Source organism: Excalfactoria chinensis, chromosome 5 (assembly GCF_039878825.1).
Source record: "Excalfactoria chinensis isolate bCotChi1 chromosome 5, bCotChi1.hap2, whole genome shotgun sequence".
NCBI lineage: Eukaryota > Metazoa > Chordata > Aves > Galliformes > Phasianidae > Excalfactoria > Excalfactoria chinensis.
In genome coordinates, this window is record NC_092829.1 from 12,852,144 (window position 1) to 12,876,096 (window position 23,953).

At 35.1% G+C, this 23,953-nt stretch overlaps 1 protein-coding gene across 2 annotated transcripts in view; it reads left to right on the forward strand.

The window, feature by feature from the left end:
- ATG2B (autophagy related 2B) overlaps nt 1–22,119 on the forward strand; it is a 46,309-nt gene extending 24,190 nt beyond the window's left edge. The window contains exons 24-42 of one of the 2 annotated variants that reach the window (XM_072337319.1): nt 627–733; nt 1,053–1,145; nt 1,987–2,057; nt 2,955–3,031; nt 3,257–3,427; nt 3,932–4,073; nt 4,928–5,130; nt 5,930–6,156; nt 6,722–6,830; nt 8,521–8,715; nt 9,273–9,374; nt 10,892–10,970; nt 11,911–12,115; nt 13,025–13,094; nt 13,758–13,840; nt 14,357–14,478; nt 14,661–14,815; nt 15,733–15,882; nt 16,659–22,119. In XM_072337319.1, the coding sequence (XP_072193420.1) occupies nt 627–733; nt 1,053–1,145; nt 1,987–2,057; nt 2,955–3,031; nt 3,257–3,427; nt 3,932–4,073; nt 4,928–5,130; nt 5,930–6,156; nt 6,722–6,830; nt 8,521–8,715; nt 9,273–9,374; nt 10,892–10,970; nt 11,911–12,115; nt 13,025–13,094; nt 13,758–13,840; nt 14,357–14,478; nt 14,661–14,815; nt 15,733–15,882; nt 16,659–16,889 (2,592 nt within the window). In that variant the 3' untranslated portion in view covers nt 16,890–22,119. The remainder of the gene's footprint in view (nt 1–626; nt 734–1,052; nt 1,146–1,986; nt 2,058–2,954; nt 3,032–3,256; nt 3,428–3,931; nt 4,074–4,927; nt 5,131–5,929; nt 6,157–6,721; nt 6,831–8,520; nt 8,716–9,272; nt 9,375–10,891; nt 10,971–11,910; nt 12,116–13,024; nt 13,095–13,757; nt 13,841–14,356; nt 14,479–14,660; nt 14,816–15,732; nt 15,883–16,658) is intronic. The other variant, XM_072337318.1, reaches the window with a different exon arrangement.
- Nucleotides 22,120–23,953: the final 1,834 nt, after the last annotated feature.

Here is a 23,953-nt window from a genome sequence, read left to right on the forward strand (position 1 = left end):
CATTTCACAACTTTTTTCTCTGTATGGTGCTTTTGTTTGTTCTTTGCTTTTACATCATCTTTGTTTATTTACAGAATGATTTTTTGCTTGGTTAATGTTGTCTGAAGTGCACTTGGGTATCTTTTCTGGAAGGAGGCGGAATGGGCCGTAGGAGTATGTAGGGCACATGACTAAAAGACTAGTACTACTGATTTGAGCATTACTTGAAACACTTCTAAGGAGAAACCTTCAGAGCGTAACAGTTTTGAGAGAGAAATCTGAGAGATCTCATCTCATAGAGGAGGATAGGAATTTATTATATGCACTGTGATTTACATTACTACAGATACTGTAGTATCGAAATGAAAATACAAACCACAATAGCAAAGGCAGATGAATGGAACTGTGTTTTAGAAATGGTATGTTAGTAGCTAGAGAGGTACCCGCTTTGGATTCTGTGGATCAGTTTCTTCCACACCTTTAAGTCCACATGTTTGGTTGTTGCATTTTTTTTGCCCAATTTACATTCAGTGCTCTCCTGTGTTTTATTATTGTACCTGTTACAGATTTTCTCTTTTCTAATGCATTATTGTTTGTTAAATTAGCAGATGTTGAAATATTGTAATGATATATGTATGTTTTTTTAGATTTTATATTTTTTGAATATTTCTGATGAGCCTGTCTTGGGATATAATCCTCCAGCTACAGTTACAACCTTTCATGTGCATCTATGGAGTTGTGCTCTTGATTACAGGTAAATAAAATGCAAGTCTGTGTCATTTGGTGGCATTTCAGCAATATATTTATTCATTTTAAACATTCTAGTTTGCGTATTGTTAATAACATTTATTTATGTTCGTTTGGAAAAAGCGCTAAATAGAAAGATGGCAAACTGTAAGCAATCTAAAGTAAGTTAAATGCTTTATAGGACAGGAAAGATTTAGCTGCTTCTAGATGTATAGATATATAAAGTTTATCAGTGAGAAAATAAAGATTTATTATTACATAATACATATTTTATATAATAAGCAACAATTTTTAATTGAAAAAATTGTTTTTCCATTTGTTGCTAGGCCCGTGTATTTGCCAGTCAGATCTCTACTTACTGTTGAAACTTTCAGCATTTCCAGCAGCGTTGCAGTAGATAAATCCTATTCTACTCTCAGGTATAATTTAAGTGCTTGTGAAACGTGGGATGTTCTGTGAAGCTTGTAATGCCTTTTTGCTATTTGATCTATGAAGCATTCACATTGTGTAAATGATCACACTGGTGAACTATATCTTTGAAATATACTTTGTTCATGTGTAGTCATTATTTTTTATTAGGCCAAACACATTACTCTTTGTTGGATTGCTTTCATTAACAACCAGCAATTCTGCAATTTTTAATAGGAAGCTGAAAGCTGGAAAAATGAAATTGTATTTTCTTAATTACCAGCACTTTGTGTTTCATCAAAGTTTGTTTTGTGTAGATGTTGTATTAATTGACAAAATATTTAGGGATTATTCACCATCTTCAGTATGTTGATAACAATGAAACTCTATTTGAATATACATCCTTTGTATATTCATGTCAGAACATGTATGTAAGGACCTGTAAGCACATGGATGTTCTGATGAGGAACATCTACCAGATTACTAATTTCTATTGGTAATACCTGCTAGGTGGTCTTCATTAACAACAGCATCAACAAAGTTACTCTGATAATTCTGTACGTCAACATGCTTTTTTGTTGTTTGTTTTAGGGAGGACCAAACTTATAAATTGAAATAATTAGCGATAGTGAATGAATCTTGCAATTATTAGATACATGTTATAGAGTTAGTTGACAGATTTGGAAGTGATGAGAAGTTAAGGTAAAGAGTTTGGAATGAGGATATATTTTTCTATACTAAATATTGTTTCTTTTCTGTGCCTGCTGAATTTTGTAGCATTTCTTTGTTGTGTTTTCTTCATCTAGTGTTTTTTTTTTGTTGTTCGTTTGTTTTGATTTACTGATGTTCTAGGGTAATTTTAGATGAAGCTGCTTTGCATCTGTCTGACAAGTGCAACGCCGTCATGGTAAACCTCCACAGAGGTAAGGATTTAATCACTTCTTGAATTTCTGATCATAGAACAGTAGAATCACAAGGTTGAAAAGGACTTATAAGATCATCAAGTCCAGCCGTTCCTCCTATCACCATTACTACCACTAAGCTACTAAACCATATCTCATAGCACACGTTAGAGCCTCACAGGAATATTCAGCATATATAAAGATTATTGAAGGTCTGAGTAGTGGCTAGTTGGATATGAAATGAGTAGTTCAATACTGAAGGAAACATGATTGTGTGATTCTGTGATTGTTCTAGTTTAGATTTGTAGTTGCAGAAGCATGTCAGAAAAGCTCTTCTGAGTTACACATTCTCAGTAGTTGAACTTGGAGGTTGTTGTATGGCTTGGAATTCTAGGTAGTCTTACCAGGAAATTATCAGCTATTCTATTTTGTTCTATACAGTAACAACTGTTAGGATTGAGAAACTTGAAGCAGTATTTAAAAAAAAAAATTGGAGAAGTGATGAAGTCCTTCACCAACCAATGAGTGTATTTAGCTTAGCTGAGAGATCTCTAGCAAAGGACAGAATAAAAGCAAGCGTATGGTGTTTAAACAAAAAAGTGGGGAAGTAAGTTATTCTTGGTACTGAAAGATGGGTATGGTATTAAAATGTCCTCTTTACTACTTCAGCAGTAAGCACCAAGGATGCTTAGTCACCCAGTTTCTGTGTGCCTCTGGCTCTAACTTACTTGGACAGGATAAGGATGAATTTCTAAATAGACTGCACTGCACACAGATAGTGTTTTTAGAGGTGATGTAATGGAAAAAGTTTTGGCAAAATGATCTGTTCTAATACTTTTAACAAACAAAAATAAAAAGGGGAAGATACTTGGTTTTTTTATTTTTTGCTTTTTAAATTTTTTATGCATTCTCTTTCAGATTATGTCCGTGTTATGGATATGGGCCTGCTGGAGCTAACTATTACAACAGTGAAATCTGATTCAGATGGGGAAAGAGTAAGTTTTTAACCACAAAATCTAAAATAATCAGGACTGATTTGCAATTTATAAATTACTTTGTTATATTTAGAATCAAATATGCTTTTTTTAAGTTTATGTGTACTTTTTTTAGTTCTGTTTGACTAGTTAACTCATTTTGAACTCTCTGTGTATAGAAGCTATTTTTATGGGTATTTAGATTGACTTTAAGAATACTCTTAACTGTGTCTTCTTGTTATCCAGACTAAACCACGTTTTGAGCTGCGCTGTTCCAGTGATGTAATCCATATTCGCACCTGCTCTGATTCGTGTGCTGCACTAATGAACCTTATACAGTATATTGCGAGTTACGGTGATTTACATCCTCCAAGTAAAACAGAGATTAAATGTGGAGTTAACAAGCCAAAAATGAAGGTATAAAATCTCAAAGTAACATTGGCGTAACTAGCTGTACACTTTTTGGTAATCCATTTCAGTTTCAATATCTGCGTTCTTTCTCCAAAGAACATGAAAAAAGCTGCAAAAAATCAGTTTGTATCTGACTCAAAAATATTTGAGAATAAAATATTGCGTTTAGTTTTATTTTTTTCTGGCTTGATCACTACTAGATGGTTGTAAATATTTTCTGCTGTTTACTTAATGTACTCTATTCATATATAACAAAAGAGAAAGAAATGGTGGGATATAAGGAGGGGAGGTATCCAAGTGCTCTAGTGTTGTAAGTATCCCGAATCATAGTTTTTTTTAATTCTGTTTTATGAATCATGTAGATCATAGTTCAGTTTCAGTTGATAGCATATAATGTTGTCTGACTTCCAATAAAGTTCGACTGCTGTGTTTCAGGATATTCTAGCAGAATCTTATTTAGTATGATATTGCCATTATTTTTAAATATGCCTATATGTTTGCTGCCTCTAGGTGGAAACCTTTAGCCAGCCTTCTTCACATGGACCACTGCTTGCTGAATCACAACAACAGATTTTACGGGATTTGATGAGTGATGCTATGGAGGAAATTGAGACTCATCAGACTTCTTCTGCTGTGAAGAAAGAGCCTAATGGTAAGAATACATTGGAGTCATAACTAAACATGAAGTGCAATTTTTCTTTAAGGAAATTAGGATGGAAAGTTTTGTGTATATTGGGACACTGCAGAAATAATTAGAGCACACTTTTTATGTCTGAAGTCTTCTTACGATCAAGTAGTAAATTCTCACTAATAATAATTGTAACATAAAAGTTATTTAAGATCATAGTCACATACACATTACTTAAATACTGGCAGCAGCAAGGGAGGTATCATATTTTGTGTGTCTTTATTAAAGACCCTTGACTGTCAAAGCAAGTTAGTATGGGTGTAAGTTATGCTTTCTGTGGTGCAGAGAAATCAAAAACCACTATTCTGTATACAGAGGTAGACCAAGAGGATTGTTTCGCTTCCAAGTCAAACAAAACTTGGAGCTATGAGGAAATCTTTTAATTAACAGACATAACAAGGTAATTGATTTAAACAGAGGATTATGGTTTATGCATCCTGAGTGCAGCTAAATCCAGGTTTAATTTGGCTAAGGATTTTGTACTGCAAATAGTGATAATACTTATTTCCACAGTTGAAAGTAAGCTATTGGTGTGATACGGAAAGTTATTCTTAGTCATCTTATCATGGGATGATGTTTTGTATCTATATGGTATTTCTATGAACTTTTTATCTTTAAAATCATCTCTACTAGTAACTAATTATGAATATATTATAATTGTTTTAATTGTATAGTAGACTAATTCTTTGAAAATGTCTCTTCAACTTCTATCAGCTTCTATGACAATTAAAGTAACAGGTTTCACTTAAACATTGTATTGTTTTGTTAATGCTTTATAAAGACTTTTCCAACGAAGCATGTTTTTTCTCTGCTCTCAGGAGTTTTGGATGACAGATCTCAAACTCAGGAACCATCTTGCTCAGATCTCTTCCTATTTCCAGATGAGAGTGGGAATGTCTCACAAGATCCAAGTCCCACTTACACTTCATTCACTCATCACCTGATAAATGAGACTATGGGAGATGCTCCTGCAGAAAGTGATGATTTCTGCATTCTTTTTGCACCCAAAGCTGCTGTTTCTGTAAGAACTTTTGAGAATTACCTTAAAAAATAAATAAATAAATAAATCCATATGAGCTATAACTAAAGAGTTAGAAGGTTTTTTTTGTTTTGTTTTGTTTTTTTGTGAAAGATGTTCATTGCTGTCATTGGAAATATATGCAACTATTTTTAAATCAGGTTTTTCTATATATCAGGAAAATGTTCTTCTGTGGTCTGAATATTATGTCAAAGCTTATATACATTTTATTCATGATTAATTATTATCATTTGGCTTACAATCAAGGCATAGTTTAAAAGAAAACTACGATACTTTGAAGATGTGCAAAGTTATTATCTTCCAACATTTATTCATTTTTCTCTTAAACCAAGCTTTCAGGAGTCTTGTGAGCATAAGATTACCAGGCATAGTAAAGCTTGTGTGCCATGTCACTCCACTATCTGTCCACTGCATTAGTGCAGTGCATTACTTTGGGAAACTAAACTCAAATTGTCTGAAAACAGTTTGTGTTCACGTTCTTCATGTAGTCTCTGGTTGTATTCTGCTGAATGAACAGAACTAGTTTTGGATTCCTGATCAGTAGTATTAACTCAGTTATCCTTGAGCTCGTCTGTTTCCAGTAGTGCTTACATAGTAGACTTATGTTCATCATGTACATGTGGAGTAAGTGGTGTCCTTACCCTCTTATGTGCTTTTTGGTTTTTGTTATTTTATATATATCATCCTTAAACCAAACCTATGCTGTATAACCCTCAGAGAACAGTATAGAACAGTCTCTTTCATTCTTCTTAATGCTGTTTATTTTTATGTACATTTTTAGGAGAAAGAAGAAGAACCAGTAATAAAAAAACTGGTTGATGATGCAATTTTGATAAAGGAAAATCATTTCAGTCAACCTGTGAAAAAAACAGATGCAAGCAAAGCTCCCCTTCATTTTCCTATTCCTCTGGTACGCTACGTTGTGAAGGAAATCTCTCTTATTTGGCATCTTTATGGTGGAAGGGATTTTGGGTCTGCACCACCAACATCTCCAGCTAAAAGTTTCGTGTAAGTATTTGACATAGTTCTGAACGTTAGTATATTTTAAAATACTTCATTTCCCTTTGTGATTGGTGATTGCATTGTAAGATTAACCTTCAGTCGGCCTCTCTTTCTCCTTTGCTCCTTCCGCACAACAAACGTGCTTACTCAGTCCATCTCAGTGTATGTTTCCAATATCTCAGGCTGAACAATCTGGATTTTTGTTGTGGCATTTTATTTATTAATTTCTTTTGAAAGTGAAGTAATAGTTTTGCTTTTAAGTGTTAGGAGAAAAATAAAATTTCTTAAGTAGGTGGACCTTAAGGGGTATAAGAGGGGTATATATATTGCTGTGTTAGCTGGGGCCTAGTTTGAAGGAAGTCTTGTAAGCTAGAGATGAATTCATGTTATCATGGACAAAACTTGTGAAAGTTAATTTGCTGGGAAACATACACCTAGCATTCCATGTCTGTGTGTGTTATTTAGTAATAGAGTGGAGTTTTTTGGTTAGCATTAACTCAAGTTCCTGTCTCTGTTCACAGTGAGATGGCTTTAAGTTAGCCAAGAAAAGTGTTCTTTTTTTTCCCCACAGAAGTCCCCATAGTTCTCCTTCTCATACACCGACAAGACATGGAAGGAGTACAGCATGTGGGGGAAGAGGAAGAAACCCAGATTTCCTCATGGAAATACAACTAAGCAAGGTGAATGACAAAAGTCTTCAGCCATGGCTGTGAAAATATCATTACATGCTATAGTGGTTTAATAGCAGCTTTCCATTTGAGTTCAGTAGGCTTTCTTCCAGTATCATCTGTCTACATCCAAGCAATTACACTGAAAGTGGTAGATTTAGAATTGGTTAGCAAGAAATGTATTTGTGTTTCTGGCAGAGTATTACTTATTTGATGACTGAATATGTTTCTAAAGATGGAAGATGCTTAATATAATATGGTTAAAATTTGTTTCTGCTATGTTGTACAGCTGATCTATTTTTTTGTCCTCGGTTTTCCTCTGAATTTGTACGCCTATTATTAAATTAAATATTTAGTGAAATAGTTGAGATGTAGATTCATTGGGACATCTCTTGATAATGGGGTTTTAAATAACATTGAGTTATATAATAGTGTCATCATTGTGTTTCCTGTAACACTGTTTATCACCCTTCAGGAATAATTATATTGCTGCAGTTTTTAAACCTGTACTTAGGAACTAGATGCTTGATTGAGATGCTGTGAAGAGCACTGACAAAGAGTTAATCACATCTCATGTTAAATCAATAAATAGCAGAAACTTTTAGCTACCATTTTCTCAAGCACTTCTATGAAGGTGGAAGGTACTACATAAATCTGAATGCCATTTAAAACCTGTGGGTGCTTTTACAACATAAAGTTCATTATGTTGCCACATCTGCCAGAAATACTTGATGCTGAAGTTATCCTGTTCTAGGCAGAACATTGCATTGTGATAGAAAAGAGGAAAACAGGAAGAGTTTAATATTCCATGGATCTGGAATTATGTCCCTTAGTTTGCAGGTGTTTTAGGAGTAGATATTCGATATTAGTACTCAGATGCAAGGTTCTGTTTTGTTTGTTTTTTTTTATTGTTTGTATGAGGCTGCATAAGAACTGAAAATGAAGAAACTACTATCAAACCCAAGAAGTTTCTTAGTAGTATTTATGACTGACTTATGTTTTCCATTTCATCTCAAGAATTATTACGTGTGTCTTCAGTACAGGGTACTTAATTCAGTATTTCTTAAAATCTCTGTATGTGGACAGTAGAGCGCTGCCAAGCTTGCTACCTTGTGGCCTACCCCATTGCAGAGACAAGTCATGATTTGTAGGTAACCACACGTTTTTGATTGAGAATCACATCGGGAGGTAAAGAAAAAGAAATTCAGAACTGCTTAGAATTTAGGAAAGGTAAGTCATTGTAATTTGTCAGGAATGATGTGGATAGTGGGTGATTGAAAAGGAAACAGACTTGGAAGAAGGTACTTGAGAAGTCCGTTTGAAAGGGAAGAAATGTTCTGAAGTGTAGAATTGCTAGTTTGCATGGTCTACACTTCTATACACTGAAAGAAGGAGGAGATAAAGCAACAGGATGAAATCCATACTAAAATGAAAAGCGAAACTTGTTCATTTTATACTGCTTACTATTTGACCTGGCTTGAATTTGCATCCTAACATACAAATGTGTACACAAGTGTGAATGGAGAGAATTATATTAGGTGTACAAAGATTTAAAATAGTAGACTGAATTTTTAGGATTTCTTAAGGATTTTGTGTGGTTTTTGTTTTTTTTTTTGTCTGTTTATTTGTTTTTATTGATATTATTTTTCAAACTTGTTTATCGCTGAAACCGATTTTGTTGTTTTTATTCATGTGTTAAAAGGTGAAATTCCAGCATGAAGTGTACCCCCAAAGTGGTGCAGAAGGCGAATCTGGTCTGTTGGAACAACCCGTGTCACGGCAGATTTTTATTGTTCAAGACTTAGAGATCAGAGACCGCTTAGCTACATCGCAGATGAACAAATTTCTCTATCTATACTGTAGTAAGGAGATGCCCAGAAAAGCACATTCAAACATGGTACTGTTATGGAATGTTTTAATTCATTTATAATTATAGAGGCTGAACTGTCTTTGTGGAAGTTATATAGAGTTATTAATCTTTCAGAAGGAGGAACGTGAGTGAGGTCACAGAGCAATGGAAGCCATTTAAATGATTACTGTTATTTTTCTTGACACCTCCCTAAAAAGTCATTGTAAATATTAGTGTGTCAGATAAATTTTCCATTTTTCTTTAGAAGGTACATATGCAGGACTACATTAGTAGCTTTCAGGTTTTTGTTCTGAACAAGCATCTACATCTTTGCGTATTCTTAGACTTCACTACACATACAGAGTTGTAGTTTTGACATATTCTAGTCTTACTGGTATTATAATTTATAAATATTTTTCAATTTTTCTTACTATTAACATTGTTAAAAATTGAAATTGAAGTAATTGCTCAACACTAGGTTTATGAGTGGCACATTAAATCAAATTAATATAGAGCTTTAACTGTAAACATTTGTCCTACTCAGTGTTTTGAGATTTAGTAATTGTGAAAGCTAATAATTTTTATTTACCTTGTTTATTCCTCAGTTAACAGTTAAAGCATTACATGTCCGACCAGAGTCTGGCAGATCCCCACAGGAATGTTGTTTACGTGTTTCATTAATGCCACTTCGTCTCAATATTGACCAGGTTAGTTGTGCTAATCCAAAAATATTGATTGATTGATACATTGATATATAAAATTTTATTTTATTTTATTTTACTTGTGACCCTTATGCCTGGTTTTATGGAGTTGCTACCTCACATTTGGTAACTTTTAATGGTAGTCATTCACATCTGGGTTTCAGTTTCTTTTTATGTCCAAGTTGCAACTTGTCTTGTGCCACAGCTACTACAGTGACTAGCCAGTGACAGCTGGCTGTTTTCTCCAGACTACCAGTTTATCTTCTGCAGTTTCTGATGATTTTTACATGTTTTGAAGTGGCAGTGTCTAAAAAGCATAATGCTTATGCAATCTTACTTTGTTTATTGATGAGGTAATAGTGTTGGTTTTACTGGAAGAATGTTAATCATTAAACCAGAAGCTTCTTCACAGCATTTTAGTCAAGGGCACTCGACACATGGTGACTGCTGATACACTGGTCTCATTATCATTATTATTATGAGATCCTTTAGGTCTCATTATCAGCAGTAGCGGCATGAGGAACAGAACCGGGAGAAATTATTCTATATTTATTGGCAAACCTTTGCACAAAATGTTTTTCATATACTACAGAAACATATATTTTTTTCTGTACCAGTAGGGAAGATACGTATCTCTATGCATTCACATTTCAAGTGTAGGTATTACTTTTTGTGAAATTTCTTGCTTAATAGAACATCTATGAAGAGATGTTTCACCAAGGGCACAGACAAAATCCCTAGCTACCTTTGCTCAGTTCAAGTTAGAGAGCCGATTTTCCTTTTACTCTTAGAAAAAAATCTAAGACTGTGTCACAGCAACATTAAGGTTGGAAAAACCTGTAAGATAGTCTAGTCCAACCATCAACTCTGTGGTTTGTAGTAATTTTGTGTAGAAAAATGTGTTTTTTCCCATCCAGTGAAGAAATATGTTTTCTCTTAATAGCTTTAATGCTTATCTTTCATAATATAACCAAATTCACTTTTATGACTTCTATAAAATAAAAAGATAGCTTTTCTGGAAGTAGAGAGTTGTATGCAATCAGTCAAAACCAAACTAATGAACCCCCCCCTGCCAAAAAGACAAAAGAAAAGGAAGCCCAGATGTCACTTATTATAAGATGAACAAGAGATAAGTGTGATGCATCTTTCAAAAAAGCAAACAATGTAATACCATTAAGACATTAACAAGACATAAAGCAACAGTAGAGGTATTAATGCCTTTTATTGAAACAGTGATGAGAGCTGAGCTGATCCAGAATGATGGGTCTGATATTGGCTTCATTAGTAGAAATGAATATAAAGTAAATTTACTTATGCTTTTAATGGAAATCAGTAAAGTTTATAGCCATTAAAACATTTGGTTTCTGGAACAGGCTTCACATAGAGAGAGGTTTGTTTCACGTTTACAGAGAGGAAAAAGTTCTGTGATTATAGGGTTGTGGTTGTTGATGTTCTTTTAAGAGAACTGAGAGCTTTTTCGTTATTGTTTTTAAAACTGATTGTATTTTTTTTGTTGACACTAGGATGCCTTGTTTTTCCTGAAGGACTTTTTCACTAGCCTCTCTGCAGAAGTAGAGCTTTTAGTTACTCCAGATCCTGAAGGTAAACTTGAAAATATCTAACATAAATATTTTCTTTCTCTTTTAACATCTACAAATATATATTTCTATGTAATTTCTATTTAAATATACATATCTATAAATATACATACAAGTCTCATGTATAAAATAAGTTATGTTATTGACCTGAAATCAACATTAGTACTTGACTTTTTAGAAAAAAAAAACCAAACTTTGGGTATTTTTGGTTTAATGTTTTGTAAACACCAACAAGGATTTTGAACATTTGGAAGCCCTGCTGTATAAAATGCTTCATTAAAATTAGAGCATGTTTAATAAGAACATCTGAAAAAATTGAGTAATGTATATATAACAATTGAAAGTTACCATCAGATAAAACAAAAATGTTATTTCATACTTCTTGTATAAATTAATATGTCTCTCTAACGATTTGGGGTTGTGTAACACCTAAGGAAGAAACAGAGGTCAATTTTATAACTAAGCAGTACAAAATGTATATGTACAGTCAAATCAACATTTCAACTAAACATCCAATGCAAAAAAAGCCTTATATATTGAAATGCGCATTTTCTCTATTAACTATATCTGCGAGTTTATTAGCAGCTATGATTTACTTGTTTCAGTTGAGACATTGTGCTGAAATGCCTAAGTAATGAAGTACCATGCTGGTTTTATTCAGATTGGATGGATTATTTTTGCTGAAGCATAAACCTCAACTTAAACTTCCTATAATGATTTCTAATGATAGCTAAGTTATTATCTAAGAGAATCTAATCTATATTATCCTGCTAGTAATGTTTGTAAGTACTGATGTAATGTAATTAGTAGTAATTATTAATTAATGTAATTACATCATATTAATAGTTAAAAAGGTTAAGGTATTTGTATAAATACAGCCATTTTTGTAATCCCTGTGGAAAAATAAGAGTCTATTCACTATGTATAACATTTCTTCATTTTAGTTAAAAAGTCTCCTGGCGCTGAAGTTACGTGTAGTTTGCCCAGGTATGCCAGTAGCCTTAAGGACCCGAGTCCAGTCATTTCTTTCTCATCACACAAGCAAACAAGTGAGAATGGCAGCATTGATTCTATGGATGTCATTAATGGGGATGATCATCGTTTCTCAGAAGAAGTGACATCGTACAGTGATCAGCCAGTATTTTTTAGGTAAGCTTTAGTTAAAAAATTTCCAGAGACCCGCGGCTATTTTACTGATTATTTTAAGGAAGTATGATGATAAACTTAGGTATCTTAAGTGCAGTGGTGATGATGGTTTATTCACCGATAAGAGAAATCAAATGTATTTGCTTCCATAATTGGAAAGTAACTAATACATTTATTATGAATTTTAGCAAACTACTGTGCACAGGACAAGAAAATGAGTTAAAGCTGTGCCATGTAAAAAAACAGTAGTATATTTTGGAGATATATATAAAAAGAGCAGTCTTTGTACCCTGACAATGTAAATTAGGTCTAATATAAATAGAGATGAGAGTACCTTCCTTCAAGTACATAAATCATAGGAGAGGGATGAGATTGAAATACCACAAGAAAAACTCTGAATGCGTTCCTGACTGAGAATTGATTACAAAAATTGCAGCTTGTTGTGCAAAAGCTTTTTCTCCATTATGTGTTCAAACTGTAGGTAAAGATGTTTGTTTTGGTAAGCAGGGCAGAGCCAAATCATGAGAAAATGGCTGTGGTTCTGCTTTTGTCACATATATCACCAAAAGATTTTTTAATTAAGTTCCATCATTTGCTGTTAATTTCTTTGTCTGCAATATTCATGCTGTGAAAATTGAGGGAAGGTGTTCATGTTTAGACTTAGTAGCACTTCTACAGTATTGTTAAAATTACTGTGAATATTAACTTTGTTAAGATAGTAATAAACCAAGAAAAGCTGAATTTGCAGTCTGTACACTTATTCCACAATACTTAAGCTCTAGCATGGTGTCTAAAGGATTTGTGGTTTGCATCCTATACTGGGAGAATGGGAAACCGTGGGTTTCTTTTTGAAAAGATAATCTTGTTTCTTATTGATGTTCCTAACTCTGAAATTTCCTCTGTATATCTTAGAGAGTTTCGTTTTACATCAGAAGTTCCTATACGGCTCGATTACCATGGCAAACATGTATCTATGGATCAGGTTTGTGTATAATGCTGATTCTGTAAAACAAAAGTTCTGTTTTTCTCTCATAAGACTGTATATACTTTTTGTTGTTCATTGATGCAATCCTGAGAATCATAGAGCTCTTTTTTTCTTGCAGTTTCAGTAAAGCTTAAACTTGATCTTATTTTACTCTTAATATTAAAACTGAGAAGTAGCTCATCCAGGTATAATTAGTGCCGAGTGAGACTTGAAAGTCATTTGTAAGCTCAGTGACTGGCTTACACAGTCTTCTACACAACTGTGGTGGCCCTGAAAAAATGATACCAGAATTGCTTTTTGAACCATCAGTACTGTCAGAGAAGTTGTAACTTGAAATAGCAGCTTTATGATACCTGAAACATAGTAATACCACAGCTATGTTTCCATTATTTGTTTTACCTCAGTATTTGTGAAGGGGCCCTCTTCATATTTTCCTTAGAGTATCTGACTAAGTCAGATTTTAACTTTTTGCAAGTTTTTGTATAACTTGCAAATCAACTGGACATGTAATTCATAGCGCTGTGTGGCATTTGGGTTTTGGTGGAATAATCAATTTAGGCAGAAATGCCTTCAGAAAGAGTTAAGATATTGAAATTCTCTCTCACGTACAGGTAGTGCAGATGAGTGCATTTTTATGTTAACAAAATGTTTCACTTACAGGGGACACTAGCTGGGATTCTTATTGGGCTTGCACAGTTAAACTGCTCAGAATTAAAGCTGAAGAGACTTTGTTACAGACATGGGTAAGTTCATTAAATTTTAGCTAGCGTAAGTATTCCAAATTGGTTCTGTTTACAGTGAATAACTGAATATAGCAAGCAAAAAGCAAATTCTCTGATAAGATACATTTCTCAAATTCAGTATTTACAGTGAGTATTTATATTGAGTATTTTAATTTTGAAACAATTTCTGGTCAGTTGCTTTTTGAGTTATAGAGAAACTATAATTGAGAAATATTCATAAATGGACAGTTAAAGAAGAACATCAATTTTCAGGAAACTACTTAATATATGTGCTATTCTTGGTGCTACTATGCTCTTCAATTTTATTTGTGTACTGCTTCCTGTTGAACTGGATGTAGTATACAGTTTTGAACTTTGCTTTTATGAAGCAAAGTTAGCCAAAGGTAACAAAAGATGACACTTGAAATTGGCTTCCCCCTTGTTTGTATGACATTTTTGCTTGCTTCAATGAATAATACATTTATCAGGAATTCTTTGTTTTTTTTAAAAAAAGAATAATTATTTTATTTATTTCAGTTTATTAGGTGTCGATAAATTGTTTTCCTATGCCATCAGTGAATGGCTTAATGATATAAAGAAAAACCAGCTTCCGGGAATTTTGGGAGGAGTAGGACCTATGCATTCACTGGTGCAGTTAGGTAAGCTAATTTTAATTTCTATTCAGGCTCACAATGGCACTGCTTGTTTTTGTTTTCAAATTATTCATTGTTTTGTTTTCCTGAAATAACAACAACAAAACAATACAGTGGTAGTTCTTGTTTCTACTTCCTCTCGAGGTATACTGAGAACTTACTAAGTCTAGTGTTCTGCTTCATTTCAGTTCAAGGTCTGAAGGACTTGGTGTGGTTACCAATTGAGCAGTACCGAAAGGATGGCCGTATTGTAAGAGGCTTTCAGAGAGGAGCGGCATCTTTTGGTACTTCAACTGCAATGGCAGCCCTGGAGCTAACAAACAGAATGGTTCAGACAATACAGGTATAGTGTGTTGCATCTAAAGTTAGACATAAGTGAGAGGTGTTGCTAGTAAGTGCTTTATGTTAGGCTAATATTTTAAATGCTGTGTTTAAGCTTGGGAGAATGCCGAAGAAAAAATAAGTGCTGTACAAATAAGGATGCAGAGATGAGATTAGGCAAGGGTTACGGCACTTTGAATGGTTTCATCAAATGCAATATCTAGAAAATTGTCCAAAATATTGCCCAGCATCCAGACTTAATACCTTGTATGTGTTACGTTGGAGAGACTAACCAGTAAAACAGCAGCACTAAAAACATTTCTGATACTAAGAAAAGTCTTGCACATATTTTCTCCAGTAACAGATCCTGAAAAGTTTTTGAAAACATTTTCTGTACTTATTCGTTGAAGAGAAAGAAAAAGTTGTAGGCAATAGCTCTACTCGTGGTTTGAAGTGGTAACAAATTCATGATCCTTAATGTTAAATACCACATGATAATATATTTTTACCGCCTAATTTTGCAAGGATTGTACATGTGCCCACATGTGCATGCTCTTAGCCAAAAACTGGTATTTTTCATGAATGGAAATATGTGTCTGGTTGTGTGCATGTAAAAAAACATGTCATTGTTCATGTTTTAGTTTCATCTTGAATGTTTTCTACAGGTTAGAAGATGCTTTTGAAGCAACAACAGTTGGGGGAGTATGGAGGGAGCTAACCAACCTTCAATATTAGTTGTTTCATTTTTGAACTTGATATACAGTTGCATCTACACCCATTCTAGAAATTATTGTAGTACAGAACTTTAATCTGATGTAAATGACTATTATTTGTAATATTAAAATAGTTTTGTTTCAATTATGTTTCCCTACAAGTAGTTCAAATATGGGGCCAGATGCTGAAATAAGACTACTTCTTTGTTCTGTTCCTGATCATCAGGTGGCTGCAGAAACAGCGTATGATATGGTATCACCAGGGCCAAATTTTATTGAAACAAAAAAGATCAAACGATTCCCTCGCCATCGTTTGGCTCATCAGCCGGTAGATCTGCGGGAAGGTGTTGCCAAAGCATACAGTGTTGTAAAAGAGGTGAGTGCAGATGTGGTTGTCCTTAACAATATTGAAGAAGTATCAGTAAAGACAAAGCAAATAAAATGTGAGATGCTAGATTAAGCTATATTTTGAACTACTTTTTGAATGCAGCTGTCTTCATCAGTAGTTTCAAGCCAAGAAAAATCTTGCGTGGAATAAATAAAAACAAATTAAGATGTTAGACAAAGAAGCATGAGTAAGTCTTCAGTTCTGAGATTATACTATTGTTTAGAGGCATATAAGGCTATTTTTCTTTCTTAAACAACAGTTACCATTAATTTTGAGGTTGTTAGCGTAATGCTGTGTGCAGATGAGCAAAAACTCTGTCTCTTTACCATGACAACATATTAAAAGTTAGAATGCTGATGTTTCATTGTTGGTTTTTGTTGTTGTTGAGCTTTTTGTATTATAATTCTGGTTGTGCTTGAAATCGTGCTTAGGAAATTAAGTCTCAGCTGGGGAGAATTCAGGGAATTCTGTCATGTCTGAATAGCAAAGAGTAGCCCGGAACTTCTTCCTTTACTCACAGGAACTGCCACCAGAAATTACTTATGTTTTTTTCGTCTGTAAGCTCGTGGTAGTGTTATTTTAAGCCTCATTAGAAGGGTTAAATCAGATTTGTCTAAATGTAGTTGTGTCCCAGTTACAATAGACTAAACAACAACAACAACAACAAAAAAACAAAAACAGCTGAGCAGTTTAAGTTGCCCTTTAAATTAGGAGAATTGGTTTTGTTGTTTTTGATGTGACTAATTTCTGTTAATTTTTCAAAGGGAATTACGGACACAGCCCAAACCATCTATGAGACTGCTGCTCGTGAGCATGAAAACAGAGGAGTAACAGGAGCTGTAGGAGGAGTCCTCCGCCAAATTCCACCAACTGTGGTGAAACCTTTCATTGTTGCAACAGAGGCGACCTCAAATGTTCTAGGTGGAATGAGAAACCAGATCAGGCCAGATGTGCGTCAAGAAGAGTCTCAGAAATGGCGCCTTGGGGAAGACTGAATTTATAAATCAGGCTCAGCAGCCAGCTAGCAAGGCTAGAAATGCAGAAGATTTGCCCACTGGCAGCCTTAGATGAAGCTGAATTTGTTTTGCTCATCTCAGGAACAAGCAAGGTTTTTGCCTATTATTAGCAAAACATCCAACCAAAAATATTTATGAAGTGGAAAGCAAATTGGTACTTGCTTATGCTGTGTGTTACCAATACATTTGGTAGATAGTGCCAAACATAACAAAGCATGTGCTGCCAACTCAAGAGACGTGCTTGCTCTATTCTGTTTACCATATTTTTCTTGGTAGATTAAACATCTGAAGCAGCAGCCTATATGATGAAAATAAGTATACTTCAGTGATGGTTTTTGTGCTTAGTCAAGAAACTGTCTTCAATAAAAGGCTCTGCAGATGCTCTTCACTGACTAAAAGATAACAGCTTTCATTTTGGACTTGAGATACGGAGGCAATGTAACATGGAAGCAGATATGATAATATCATTTAGCGGTCATAGGCATTGCTTTTAGTGTGGCACTTAAGGAGCAATCTTGATAACCATTCAGAATTTAGATTCATTACTGATACACCTGTGAACAGGATTTGTTTCTCAATATTAAATACCTACTTTTGTGGGTCTTTGAAGAAACTGAATGTTGCAGAAATGTTCTGTTGTGTTGCACTTTAAAGGATATGGCCTGTATATTGTGCTTTTTTATAGCGTGAATAAAATGTAATGTGCATTATCCTTTATGTGGTTAAAAGCTTAAACAAGTAATTGATAAAAAGCATCATTTGATGATGATTCTACAAAAAGTGTCTTAAATTTGTTTAAATGGCTTGTTACATGTAAAAAGACTCTTCTGTTACACTAATTACAAAGCTAAAAATAACCGTTCTTCAAAAAAACAGCACTTACATATTGTAGTGAAAAGTTCTTTGTAAGAATGAGGAATCTTACATAAATCCAAATTATTTTATAGCATCATGGTTAAAATTCTCCACCAGATTAAATTCTGTGCTTTCATTTATGGTTGCGGAGTTGCTGCTCTTAACAAGATTTTTTTTTTAATGTAAATCGTGCATCATCAGTTATTTGGCAGCGAGAGTTTGGAGCCATTTAGTTTGAATTGGGAATAGTTGAGGATTTGAAAAACAAAAACCTTTAAAAGTCAGAGTTGATTCTGACACTCTTTACAGTTTAATAGGGGAACAGGGTCTCTGCAGAACTTTATGAAGCCGCTGATAGTGCGCCATTTCTGGGAAATCAAAAGGCTAGACAGTAGCTGTGCAGGAATAAACCTTTATTCCTTGTACTTGCAAAGCCTGGAGGATAAAAAGTAAGGACTACTTTGAATAGAAAACTACTTATTTTGAATTTCAGCAGCATAATCATTTGAGTGACCAATTGGAACATTAGTTTTTGCTAGTCCTGTTGTCCTACAGATGCGCCATGGACAAATCTCTGCTGAAAGGTGCTTTTCATTTGACTTGAATCTCTTAACGGTGATCAGGAGGTAATCTCCTCTTTTTTTTTTTTTTTTTTTTAATAATCTACCATTAGCAGAAACTTTGCTGCTATACTGCATTGCAGGACAAAAGTAGCTCATGAAGGAAAACAGTATATTAAGATGAATAAGCATTAACTAGCTGTTCCTGGACACCAAAGAATTTGTCTGGAGGGCAAATGTTTGTGAGAGAGGTCCCCTCTGCTGGAATGACTATTGCAGACTGCTTTTATTATTTTGAATAAAACAGATCCATTTGCAAACAAGTTCTTATGTGGGTGGAAGGTGCTGTTACGAAGTTGGCTTTCATTCACTGGAATCTTCGTAGTTGTAGTATGTTTTGAAGACCCGATAATTTCATTTAAGCAACATGTTGTAAACAGAAGGAAATTCTTCTGAGAGGACAAATACCTTCATATATGAAATTCTTTCTGATGTAAAAATATTTGCTGCAGTTCATATTTTTCTTCAGTATTGTTACTAAATGCTTCAGTAAGAGCTCAAAGCCGAACATTTTGCACAGCAATGAGTTCCATGCTTGCTATTTCACATCTCCTGTCTGCCTTCTGAAGAAATGGTAATGAATCAGTGCAAGTAAGTAGCAATTAATCATTTTCAATTACAGTTAATATACTACATCTTTCCTTCTGGTCTAGTTCATCCAGTTAATGGAAGTACACTGTAACAGTAGAAGTCTGCATGTTTTCTTCCTTTTTAACATTGCTTAAAAGAAGCACTTGCATTTCAGTGTTCAGCTTCCATTCTGTCATTATCTGATTGTACAGCAATGCAGTTTGAACGTATTTTTATACGAGGCCATACTCTCAAGGTAAAACATTTTATAGAGTCTATTGACAATACAGATTGTACAAATTATTAAACTTCAAACGTTTCACTATTTAAACCCTTGCATTTATTTCTTGTACTTTATTGAGCCTTTTTAGGGAAACTTTAAGATTTTTTTTTCCCTTAATTTTATTTTTGTGATCACTTTCTTAATTTTTGAATGTATATTCTGTATTGTTTCTGATTTCAGTGACATCATGTAGCACTGGATATTTTAAAAACCCAAACACTCCTCAGACTGTACATGGTGTTTTGGTGCAGATTTAAATCAAAAGATACATTTTGCCTATCAGAGGTTCTGCTCAATACTTAAGAATGTGGAAGCATTTACTTCACCAAATACAGTTAGACTGAATGGATTTCCTGGAAATTAAGGCTGTAATATGCAAGGGGTGCTCTGAAAGTAATGCCTCCTGTTTTGTAATGTTGACTCATGACGTCAGGAGCAGATGGTGGTTGTGTGGCAATAGAGGTTGAACCTTCCTGCCAGTATCCCATTACATTTTGTGACTATGTGACAGATGGCGGCAGGGGGACAGTCAGATACAAAATGGTATCTGACATGGAAGTGTGGGTGAAGGAAAAATGTGTCATTGAATGTGGAAAAAAAAAATTGCACCTATTGACATTCAATGTCACTTGGCAAACTTTAATGGAGACCAACAGTAGATGTTCGCACAGTGAGGAGATGGGTGGTGCATTTCAGCAGAGGCAAAAGAACTGTGAAAGACAAACAGTGGTCATGACTGCCATGTACAGAAGAGTGTCTCATCACACAAGCTGTTGAAGTATATCCAGGGAGGAGTGTATGGATCTGAACATCAGCTTCTGTTCATTGGAAACAGTGGTGGCAATGTTGGAATATCTCAAAGTTTATGTCAGGTGAGTTCCATGAATGCTCATTCAGGAGCAGAAAGAATACCATATCTGCGTTTGTCAGGACTCACTGAGCCAGTATGAGGCTACAGGTGATGGTTTCCAGGGTTGTGTCATCAGTGGTGATGAGGTGTGGTATCACTACTACAAGATAAAGTCAAAATGGCAGACCAGGGAGAGGTGACATTGAAATCCCCATCAAGAAAAAGTGCAAGATACAGCCCACAGTGGGTGAAGTAATAGAAGGGACAGGAAAGCGGTGATCCTTCTGGATTTCCTGGAGCCCAGACAAACCATCAGCTCTGACTGCTACACCACAATGCTGACAAAGCTGAAGGCTCAGACTTCCTGAGTCAGGGCAGAGAAAAAGGCACCTTTGTCTTGCAACACAATAATGCCAAACCACGTCGGAGCACATAGCCAATCCTGGCTGGACTGTCCTACCACACCCACTGTATGGTCCTGATTTGATACTTTCTGACTTCTATCCAGTGGTGAAACATGGACTCATGGGAAGTGATGCCATCACAGCAGCTGTGAAACAGTGGGTCACTTCTGCTAAGTGCAGATTTGGACAAGTGCAGCATGCAGGCTTCTGTTCATCAATGGCAAAAATACACAGCCAATGTTAGTGACTACACTGAAAGTTAGCATTTCATTGCTGAGAACTTGCTCCATCAAGTAGTATTATTGTGCTCTTTTTTTTTTATGTTGTCGTTCCTGTGGAAACAAATAGGAGACATTGCTTTTGGAGTAACCTGTGCACGCTGCTGTAGTTTTGTTAGCATGAATCTACGAAAATGTACTCATGTTTTCTGCTGAAATCAACTTGTACAGATACTAATGAGTACTTCTCATTGTTTCAGCGTGTGAGGAGGCATTGACCATTTTCTCTAACACACAAATTCTGTAACATTGAACTAATACTGCTACTACTGTTACTTAGCCAGATGTTCAGGCTCAGAATCTACTGGGATTTTCTTAAGTATCCTGCCTAGGAACCTGTGGGTGCCTAGGAACTACCTGAAAGACAGCTATGCTACACAGGAATCTTAACAGTGTCTGTGAGCAACAAATGCAAAGGAAGCTTCTGTTTACTTACAGGTATCAATTGACAGCTCCTAAATATCAGCTTTTTAGCAATATACTCTATGCTTGCTTCTGTAGTGATAAGCATTAGGTCACTCACCAATGAATTTGTATATGCTTAATGGGTGTGCCTGTTTTTTCACTAAGTGGTTAATTGTGGTCATACCTTACTCAGTTCCATTTACTGTTATTTGAGTTGGCAAGAAAGGTTTTTTAATAAACCAAAAACCCCTTAATGAAGGAGACACTTTTACTGAATATTATCTGTGTCGTTGCAAATGTGGTACTGATTTTACTTTAAATATTGGAACATAAGCATTTGTAAAGCAATGAAATCCAAGAACTCATTTAGAATGGTTAAATACATTCAAATACCCCACAGTTCACAGTAGTACAAGCATTCCCAGAAAAGATGTAAGTGTTGAAGTCATGTTTGGATCCGCACTGTGCAGAGCTCTCTCAGTCTCTGGACCTTATGTTTTAAGTTTCTGACAACTGTTTTAAGTTGCTGTATGTGTTGAATCTTGTTTACAATGAAAAAAAAAGTTAAACAGTATGTATTAAATACATGAGTACATATCATGCCTTTATTCCGATTTAATAGTGAATTAGCTCAGAAAGAAACACAGCTGTTTGTGTAAATGTTTGTGTATATTTTTTACATTTTTGCATTTATAGTAGTTTTGTGGTATTCATTGTCTATAGTTTGCAAGAGTAAAGGGTGTAATCTCATGAGCTAGAGACCACTGTTGAAGGAATTTACACTTTTGACTTGAATTATTTTGCTTAACGTTCTTGTCCTCTCAATCTGTGTGATTATTTTTAGGCCATGATTTATATGGCACTAAATGTGTATATTTTCACTTATTAAAATACTGAAAGGCCTGAATGCAAATAGGTGGTCCTGGCAAATATCTTTAATGGTTAAAAAATAAAAAATAAAAAAAAAAAAATAAAAACCACAACAAAAGACAAATTTGTAACAGTACCTAAATAAATACACTAATTTGTTCCTTGAGTTGGTTTTCTCTACCTATGAATAAAAATAATACAGCAAAAATTAGCCCTAAAATATCGCAAACAATGCCAATGCTTTTTAACCTACCTGGCTACACAGCTGTGTAATTAATAACTCCTTCAGGCTCCTGGTATGATGCCCTGTTTGAGTGCTTAGTTACAGCTTTCTGAAAGGACTCTAGAAAGGCTGAGTACTCAAATCGTGGTAGCAGTGCAATGTTCCTACTGCATTTTGAAACCCTTTTATAGCTTAAAAACTAAAACAGTAAAAATCCAAGAAGCCTGGATGGCTATTTGGTGAAATAGTAACTACATTTAAGAAGAAAATTGAGTCCTACTCAATGCAGGTCCTCATTTTGCCCGTCCCCCATTCCCTCCCCACTTTTTTCTTTTTAAAGCAAGACTTCATGTGAATTCCAGTTCTATTGCTATGAAGCTCTCAGTTTTTTTCTTCATGCAATTTATAGGAGAGAGGGATTTTGTTGTTTGCAAGCAAGGTGGACAAGAGTCTTATTCCACTTTAATAAATAACGCTCATGAAAGTGATCAAGGCTATTTTAACAAATGCTTTGCTGAGGAGAAACAGGGAAGAGCTTGAGATTAGTCATTGCTCATCACAAGAAGGTATGAAAACTGAGGAATTTCCTTTTTTCACTTGTTCTCAATGCTTTCTTTCATACATCAAAAGAGATGAAGCTATGAAAACTCCTCATTCACAGCCAGTGCTCCCCAAGATTTTTGGGTCTCATCTGACACTTGTAAGAAAGCAATTATGTAAAATCCGCTACAGAATCTAAAGCTGCTGTAGTTTAAGTTTGCATCTGTAAAGCTTGTATCCACCTTGTCAGAGTGTAAGGCTTCGTTTTGCTTGAATGAGCTCTAAGGAGATCACACAGAATGGTACAAGATGGAAATGCAACTCAAGGAGAATGCCAGAGAAGATCTATTTCTCTTTATGATTGCACGGCAGTCTCCTACCATCTCAGAGTTTGTCCCAGGAGCAGAGACTAAGACTCCGCAGTCTATGGCACATCAGCTAGCTGAGAATTTATGGGAAGCCAACAGTGTACCACCAACCAGGAGCAACATGAGCTGGAGTCCTTGAACTGCATTTGCTGATTGACGATGAGCCCAGCTGAAGTGTTAATTATTTACTTTCTTCATAGTGATGTTTGTTTTTTTGTTTGTTTGTTTGTTTTTTTTTGGGGGGGGGGGTTGTACTATTAAGTGATGGTTTTTTTCCCACTGTAGCAGAAATGCTGAGCACAGCCTGAACTAGTGATTGAACACCTGCTGGGAAGGCAGGACCAACCTGGGGGGAGCTCAGTGCATGCAGTGCAGATGAGTGACTGAAAGGGGTGAAGCCAGGACTGAACCCTTCCCAGACTTCATTTAGGCAAGGATATATTGCTGGAGATCCTTGTGTTCCTGAGGCCTTCTGGTAAGCAGCTTCTTTCTTTTAATTCTATGCCTATGGCTGTTGCATTTGAGCAACTCACTTGCTGCAGCCTAGGACTTTGCTACCCTGCTATTGTTGCTGTGCTTTCTGTCACATTGTAGGTTTCACTTAGTTGATTCATATCTCTAGCAAAAAAGTGTTTCAAACCACCTGATATTATGATTGATTACATGAACTGTATAAAGGTGCTTTTTTTGTTTGTGGCAGCTCTCGTTTCAGAGCTATTCTAGATCAGAGTGATTAGACGAACACAGAATTTACTGGGGGTCAGCAATGAAATATCT